The following is a 9,164-nucleotide window of genomic DNA, read 5'->3' as shown; positions in this document are numbered from 1 at the left end:
AACTTTCAAAAAAACTGGAAATGCTGCTCCAAGGAAAAGGAACTTGGAGGATAGAAAAAAAGAGGAATGGAAAAAAAAGTTTGCTTTTAGTCATTACTAAAAGGGAATGTGTCTAAACATTGGTTATTTAGAGACCCTTCTTCTTGTAATTTATTAGAACAATGGCAAGCATAGCAGTCTTGGGCAGATGGAGAGGGACTGGAGCCTGGCATTAGAACTGAACACTGAGGAATCATCTGTTCACCCTCGGACACCGACTGTAACAGACCAGAGTAGAAAGGTCCCTGGTAGCCTTAGGCAAATGCTTACCCATAGAGGAAGTTAGGACCGAGTCATGGGGCATAGGGCATTATAACAGGTGGATAAGCCACAGCATGGAGCCACATCTAGCAGACAGTGTATATTAGGTTAGGTTCAGGACTTAGTTTCTTGGTCAAAGAACCTGGCGAGACAAAATCAGTGCCCCAGCTTGATCCCAGCTCATCCCTCAGAGGACTGGAGTATCATGCAGATTTCAAATTGGACCCAAATTGAAGCCTCATTGAAAGAATAAGTGTACAAAGTGGAAGTGAGGGTAAAGAATGCAGTTTAGACAGTATTAATCATAACGAACTACTGCTAAAGCCCAACTATGTTAGTTGGGAAGGGTTCACATGCCGAAGAAAAAACTGCTTTACAGAAAACATGGGCAATGATCTTATCTGTACTATGTTAAAAACATATACCAAGATCTCTAATAATTATACCGATTGATAGAGAACTTATTACTCAAGAAGGGGTAGAGTTTTCTCACCTAATATGATCTACAGGGAGATACAGCTTTTCAAAAGTTTCTTACATTCTCACTCATACAGTATTGAATAACTGTTACTGATAAATTACAGTGAATGCTTAAGGCCGGTAAGATTGTTTTTTGGTTTGATGATGAGTTAGAAATGGAGCTAGGTTTAGTTATTTTAGCACTTTGAAAGTCTTTAGATGGCATAGGAGTTCACTGGGCTGGGTCACTAACCAGAATTCTCCTTACAGAGGATGATATCCCTGCATCATTTACAAGCGCCAAGTCTATATTCAGCAGAAAGGCCCTGGTGAGGATGCAGCTCTTGAAGGATGTTGCAGGAAATGACAGATACAGAATAAACAATAAGTACGATGAAACATACCCGCCTCTCCCCATGGAAGAAGTCATACACCGGTCAGAATTTGTTATTGGACAGGAGGTGGAGTATGACATATTGGTCAACAACTGCGAGCATTTTGTGACTTTGCTTCGCTATGGAGAAGGAGTTTCAGAGCAGGTGAGTTTTCTTTAGGAGACATGTAAGAAGTGTCTTACATTGAGGAAATAATAACTACTGACTATGATCATGTTCTCAAGCCTCAAATGACATGATAAGAATGAGAAAAGATGTGAATATTGAATAATAAAGAAGAGAATTGAGTTGTCCAAGGTCATGCAGCAAGTTAATGACCAAACTGGGATTAGAACATGAATATCATGAATTTGGGGTAGAAGGGACTTGAAGCAGAATCAAGACCATAGCTTTCTGTCAGTCTTCTTGCCCTCTGCCCTTCAATTTTTTTCCCTATTACCCTACCATACAGCAGTCTCCAATCAGATATACTAAAAAGAATATGTTGAAAAGAACATTGACTTTTTTGAGTGGTAGTTCACTTATCAAAAACAGATGGTAATCCTGAGATTCTTTTTCATTAGCTGGCAAAGGCCAACTGATAACATATCTTCATGGGTTTGTAAATGTTTTCTATCTTCTCACAATGGTAGTTTCAAATGAATTTTGTACTTTTAAGTAGATTCTTTTATTGAGCTTTGGATGATTTTTAATGGATTAATTGACCTCAGTTTTAAAGGATTTTGCAATTTTGTCATTTATCTACACTAATTTGCAGTATGGCAGATTTCTAACTAAAAGCATGCTTGATTCAATTGCCTTTTTCCTACCTATCATCCTACCAATTCAATTCTATTGCTGATATATTAACCTAAAGATTTATTAAAATGGTACAAAAGAATTAATATATAAAGGCTTCCAGTATCTTGAAATGATGGATCAGTTATATAAACATTTATTTTAAGGAACGAGGTTACGATTCTTCTCAAGGAAGCTTGGGAACATGGGAGATGAAATATAATGAAAGGATACATTTGTTTTCATTAAGAAATGATTTAATTGGAAATTCATTTTTATTGGGAACTACATTAACATAATGAGTGTTCTATTCACATACAACAATAAATTGCTTCTCAGCCAGAACACAGAGTGTATACACACAAATTCATCTTTGCCTTTGCTTTAGAAACTAGTGGTATAGCAAGAAATCAAGTCTATTCTTCTAAGTTGTTAATGATAAAATTGTCCATTGCACTCAATAAGCATTTTTTAAACTATGGCTAAATAAAAAGGAATTAGAGCCATCTTCTTACTATGTTTGCACTTGCAGTCTACTTTTCATCTTTCATACCCAGAATCAAGAGCCATAAACAGTTAATCATTCCTCAACAACTAAGAACTGTTCTCTAGCAGGTTCTGATGAAGACGGTGCAGTAACAGCCTTAAGAACCTACTTAAGCTTTGGAATTCTGCTGACTTGAGCTAGAACTTCATCTTTACCACTTGTTAGCTGAGTAACTTTAGGCACATTGTTTATCAGTTTCCTAATTCATAAACTGAGGTTATTTTGTAGATTATAGAGGATATTTGAAATCTCTTAACATTCTGTATTATGTATTATCCATCTTAATAAATGCTGTGCTTTAGATATTGTTATTAATTGCACTATTTTAGGAATTTTATAGATATTTGTTGGTACTCTTCAATAAAATCGCTGCTGATCTAAGAGTAAATATGGCACTTGAATTAATATTTTTATTACAATTAATAATTAATAGTGTTGCTACCAGTAACAGGTAGTTTTAGCTTAACTTTCTGGGTTCCCTTAAAGGTTTGGGGATCTTGCTCTTAGAACGGTTTTCTTGGAGAATGACTGTGTATTTCCTTTAATTAAAAAAAAAAAACCTGTAAATGCATTTTAAAAAGATGAGAAAGGTGGAAGAATTGTGACCCCATCTTTTCCTTCTCTGTTCTTTTCTTTATTTTTACAAAAATTAATAGACTTTATTTTTTAGAGCAGTTTTAGGTTCACAGCAAAATTGAACTAAAAGCATTCATTTCCTATAGACTCCCTTCCCACCACACACACAGAGCCTTCTCCACCATTGACATCCCACATCAGTGTGCTATATTTGTTACAAAAGATGAACCAACATTGATACATCATTATCAACCAAAATACATAGTGAAAGAAACCAGAATATGTCACCCCAAAATATATCACTTTGGCGTAAAGATTATTTTGAGCTGAAGGCATTGAGAAGAAGCAGATGCACAAAAAGCTCCCTGCCCTCCCTCTATTTGCCTAAAAGCAAGACATAAATTTTCACAGGTGTCCCTTCTCCCCCTCTTTATCAGGAAATACAAAACCTAATCATGGAGACAACCTGCGGTTAGGGTAAGACCCTTCTTTATCAGCCTGGAGAAGGCACCAGAGGAATCTGCATAACTTTGCTAACTAGCCTTTATCTGCCCTTCCGTTCTTGTATATTTAATTTCCCACAGTTTTATGCCCTTAGAAGCCTAAAACCACTTTCTTTTGTCCTGTCATTGTTCTTTGTTCTTTGAAAACGCTGTATAAGCCTGAATTCTAAACCACATCTTTGAGTTACTCTTCCCTAAATATATATGAAATGTATATGTTAAGAAACTTCCATGGGTTTTTCTCTTGTTCATCTCTTTTATTATGGAGGTTCAGCTCTAAACCTAAGATGAGTAAAGGAAACACTTTCTTCCCCTAAAGCTAGTTTACATTAGGGTCACTCTTTCTGTTGTACGTTCTTTAGGTTTTGGCAAGTGTATCATTACAGAATAGTTTCCCTGTCCTAAAAATCCTCTTTGCTTTAAGCCTATTCATCCCTCCCTCCACTTAAACTTCTGGTAACCACAGATCTTTTTATTGTCACCATAGTTTTTCCTTTCCAGAATGTCATATAGTTAAAATTATACTAAGCAATATGCATTTAAAATTCCTCCCTGTCTTTTCATGGTTTGATAGCTCATTTCTTTTTATCACTGAATAATATTCCATTGTCTGGATGTTCACTCACCTACTGAAGGACCTCTTGGTTGCTTCAGGTTTTGGTAATTATGAATAAAGCTGCTGGAAACATTTGTGCAGGTTTTCGTATGGATCTAAGTTTTTAACTTCTCTGAGTAAATACTCAGGAGCATGATTGCTGGTTTGTCTGATAAGAATATGTTTATGTTTGTAAGAAGCTACCAAATTGCCCTCCAAAGTGGTTGTACAATTTTGCATTCTCATCTTTAGTGAGAGTTCCTGTTGCTCCAGGAGCATTCTCATCAGTATTTGGTGTTGTCAGCATTTTGGAATTTAGACATTCTAGTAAATATGTAGTGGTTTCTCCTTTTAATTTGCAATGGCCTATGTACATTTGAAGTCGAGCATCTTTCATGTGCTTATTTGCCATCTGCATATCACATTTGGTGATGTGTCATTTGAGATCGTTTACCCATTTTTTAATTAGGTTGCTTGCTTGTTTTCTTACTGTTGAGTTTTAAGAGTTCTTTGCATATTTTGGATAACAATCTATCAGATTTGTCTTTCGCAAATGTTTTCTCATCTATGGTTTATCTTTTCGGTATTTTTAATAATTTCTAAAATCAACATTTTCACTGTTATAGTCTAAACAAGTTATTAAAATGTGTCTACCTTTGTGGAAGATGGCAGGACCCTTGACAAGCTGACACACAATACACCCTGACTGTGTAGTTGGATCAACCCTGCAGTCATCTGTGACCCAACTATACTATGTCTGGACACTGAACTCCAGATTCAACTAACATTTCATTGGGCATGTACAGATCCTCAGAATGAGGCCTTTATTGTGGGCTGCAGACAGAAAGCCCTAGAAAGGCCGAAGTGTGCCGAGTTGGATTTGGTGATTTTATAATCCTAAGTAAGTCGTAAAGTAAAAGTTCTTGTTCATGCTGGTTCACCAAGAATAGCCTGGGATATTATAATCTTGCAGGTTAGATCCCATTACACATAACTCCAAAGGATCGCCCAAATTACATGGGGTGTTGCTGTCTAGAATGCAACTTGAAATAAGCATTTGGGATTTTGGAAACTGCATGTACTGCCGTAAATGGCTTTATTATTATTGTATTTGGCCTGTTTGATCTCAGGGGATTTTGCTTTAGGATCCAGTTGTCCATCCCCTCTGTAGGCCTCTTAGATTTATGGGATTTCTCTCACATTTTCTGTTTCTAGTGGCTGAAAGATAACCAGTGTGTTAAAGCTGCATCTAGCTAGGGCCCTTCTACCCACAGCATCCTGAGTTTTCCCAAGGATGTGCCCTGCTGCCATTTGACATGTCTGGTTAAAGATATCTCTTGCACCTTTCTATTTTTTCATTGTTTGCTACACTTTCTTGTATTAAACCTTCTTGGGATCTCAGCACCTGCCTGGAATTATGTGAGGGTTAGGTTTGATGTCTAATCCTTGATCCCCGTCTGATTATCGAGTCTACTCATCTTTGGAATTTTGTCCTGTATATTGTATCTCTCTGCCCCTTTTTTTCACCCCATGTACTATGTGGGCAGCTCTATGCTACGGTGAATTCTGACTCTCTCCTGGGAAATAACTTAGATAGAGACTAATTAAAACTTGTAAATAAAATAAATAATCAACCAAATAAATACTTGAAATTAGAATTGTAAACTAAAATAGAATTTGTTAGTTGTTCGCCCGTCGCCTTCTCCCTGGCAACCGGGGAAGATGGCAGAGCAGAGAGTTGCAGTCATAGGCTTTGTCTCTGCAGACCGCTGGATGGTATAATAGAGTGAACACTCCTGTCACTGTGGCTCTTGCTGCCTGTTCCCAACAGGGAAGTTTCATTCGGGGAGGTAGCCTTGTGCCAGTAATATGAGGGAGTGGAGGAGGCTTGTGGGTTAGACAGAGGGCATGCTTGCATGTGAGCTGGGTCAGGCTTTCCAGTATTTGGGCTGGTCCCCAGAGTCATTTGGGAAAAAATGTTTTGCTTTTTTGAGAGCCTGATTCTTAAATCCCAGAGAACAACTGTTGTTTTCAGAATACCTGCCACTGAAGTATCTGAATGTGACCTTCGGGTCATAAAATTGCACTCAAACCCATGCAGACAGAAGGCAATGTTAGTTGAGTGACATGAAAAATCCATGAATATTCATTAGATCCCTCATCATGGTGATGATTAATACTCTTAAAGCCATAAATGTCTGAACTCCTTTATGGACGATTGAGCTTGAAAGTGGTTTATTTTAGTTTGTCGACATAAGAAATTAATTTTTGACATGATAGTTAACATTAGTATTGACTTTTCTTGAAGTTTATTAGAATACAAATCGTATCTACCAAATAAGAGTTTATAAGTAATTAGCTCAGATCCCATCCCTGAATTATTTTGCTAACAGAGGTTCTTGAGTCAGAGAGAAAATACATATGTGCACGTGTGCGCGCATGCACACACACACACACACACACACACACACACACTTACCCCGGTATAGACCTGACCAAAGTAATGTATGTTTAGGGGGTAGGGTTGTGTAGGAGGAGAACATATGGTTCAAAACTCAACCTGTAGCTAAATATCCCAGCAATACAACCTCAGATAAATCACTTTTAACTTCTCAAATTTTGCAAAACAGGAATAACGCTCTTCCCAGGTGTACTGTGATGATTAGTAAGAATTATGGCCTAATGAGTTTCTGAATGGTCAGGGGCTATAAAAATACGAGGGAGATATATATATATATATTTGCGTGTGTGTATTTATATCTGTCATAATTATAAAAATTATAAATTCATTTATTCATCTTCATACAAAATTTTAACTTTGCATTGAGCTTTAAATTTATCCATTGTACATTAAGATGGGTCTTTTGTTTAAGAAACGAGCTAAAGCTTGGGTTTACGATGCTGAGATGCCTTTAGATAAGATCTGTTTTTTGTTTCTCATTTCATTACAGGCCAACCGAGCAATAAGCACTATTGGATTTGTGACAGCTGTTGCTGGTGTCTTCTCATTCCTGGGCTTGTTTCCAAAAAGACAAAGAGCAAAATATTATTAACAATTTACTGAAGAGATATCGGAACTGGAGTTTGTGAGAAGGGGGAAAAAAAACCTGGGATGAATACTTATTTTCAAGGCATCATTTCTGTTCAAAATTCCAATAATGGATGGCAGGCTGTTTAATAAATTGCTTACTGATATTATCTCATTATGAGCCAAGGAAATTTTTCTCTCTACTAGCATAGATTTGCTGTGGCAGCTTGAACAAGAAGCAGTAGCCTTTTGAGTGAACCAGCAGAGGATCTTAACAAAATCACATTATATTTTATCTTCTACAATAAATATTATTTTCTTTTTCCCCAAGGGTAGCAATTTTGTATTTGCCAGGAGAAAGAAGACAGCTTATATATGATTTTGAAAAATATGATAAGAGCCCTAAATTGTTAGAGTTGACATCTAAATTCATATTCCTTTTCTGGTCAGGAGAGAAACTGGGAAATTCAGCATTTGGTTAGGCAGTTTGAAGAACTTTGATTAGCATGTCATTTGAGGGTGGACACCTATCTTTTTGCTCCTGTGTAGATGATGGGGGTGGAGTGCGGGTGGGGAGGGGATTGGCTTTGCTCTGGTGTTTCAGATCCAGTGATTTTCCCAGAAGTGACTCATTTGTCAGGAGTATGTGACAAGCAAGAATGGGCTATTCCTTTTACCCTCATTGTTTCTTTTAGATTTTGAAGTATTTCAAGGGTTTGGCCATTTTAACCTTAGAAAGAGATCATTAAGGTAGGTTTGAGGTGCCATACTTAGAAAACAATATCTCATGTTACTTTGTAAGGCTTTTCCTATAAGTCAAGGAGAGTCATGACTTTATTCTTTCATTTTAGTGATAATGTGTTAACAGAAACTACTTTTTAATACCTTTCCAGTGGAATTCTTGTTGATAGCAGCTGGGGAAAAATAGTTGCCGATCTCTGTACCCTTAGGATTATATCAGACTTTATAACATTACCCTACAAAACACACTAGCAGCCAATGACATCCTTCTTGTGACATCATTAAAAGCATGGCATTAAATAAAAGACAAGTTCGAGTAAATATTGATGTGGGTGTACAATGAGGAAACTAGGAATATGGTAGATAAAGTAACTAAACGGAAGACTCAGTGAAAATCCTAGACCTATTAAACTGATTCAGATTTTACCCTAGACCCCCAAATACTTTACAGTCTGATTGAAGGAGGTTAAGAAGAATGAAAACGGAAGGGGTCATGTACTACAATCAGGGCCAGTAGAGATCTTATGTCTCTTCCCTATCCCCTGATTAACCCTTTCCCTTTCCTATGGCTCTAATTCTGTCTCCAGATAAACCCCAAAACTCTCTCTTCCTCCACTAGTCCTCTGGTGAGTTGTGAGTGTCTCCTACCAGATACCATAATTCAAAAATACCCTTTCATTTTCATTCTAAATTTAGTTTCCTGATTCTTTTATGTCCTCCTCTCAAGTAACAGTGAAAAAAAAAGAGCTCTTTTCTAGTATTGTCAAATTAGGGTGAGATTGATGGAAATTTAATGCATGACCTTTCCCAAAGTGTGTTTACCTTTTAATGAAGGATGACTACAGAAGGCAAATCTTAACCCAAAGCAGGAGACGTGAGTGTAGTGGAATTACAACACTGGTGAACGGGGGAGGGAGCAGAATTGGGGACAGGTTTTCTGAGGATCCTCAAGTCAAACCTTTACAGAGAACTCTGGCCTTCTCCACTCCAGAAGACAGTCTTTGCTATGCTGGATAATGTTACAAATGCATTTTTAAATTAAATTCATGGATTCATTATTTACATAGTATTCCAGTCTCTCTTAGTTTTCACACTTAGAGAAAAGCTCACAAAGTTAATCATCAGTGTTCCCATAAAACTGGCCACTCTTGTTGATGGGCAGTTTAAGATAGTCAGTTTGTTTTTCCTATAGTTAATTATTTGGTATGTGACCATACTCAGTTTGCTTTTATCAAATATTTTT

General features: G+C 37.0%; 1 protein-coding gene across 1 annotated transcript in view; it reads left to right on the top strand.

The window, feature by feature from the left end:
• Positions 1–7,350, top strand: part of HRASLS (HRAS like suppressor) — a 16,072-nt gene extending 8,722 nt beyond the window's left edge. Inside the window, exons 3-4 of the mRNA XM_011381428.2 lie at positions 1,030–1,298; positions 7,104–7,350. Of these exons, the coding sequence (XP_011379730.1) occupies positions 1,030–1,298; positions 7,104–7,205 (371 nt within the window). The 3' untranslated portion in view covers positions 7,206–7,350. The remainder of the gene's footprint in view (positions 1–1,029; positions 1,299–7,103) is intronic.
• Positions 7,351–9,164: the final 1,814 nt, after the last annotated feature.

The sequence above is a fragment of the Pteropus vampyrus genome, unplaced genomic scaffold (genome assembly GCF_000151845.1).
Source record: "Pteropus vampyrus isolate Shadow unplaced genomic scaffold, Pvam_2.0 Scaffold14, whole genome shotgun sequence".
NCBI classification, from domain to species: Eukaryota; Metazoa; Chordata; class Mammalia; order Chiroptera; family Pteropodidae; genus Pteropus; species Pteropus vampyrus.
The sequence above is the reverse complement of the archived record's forward strand: the minus strand, read 5'-3'. Positions and strand labels throughout refer to the sequence as shown.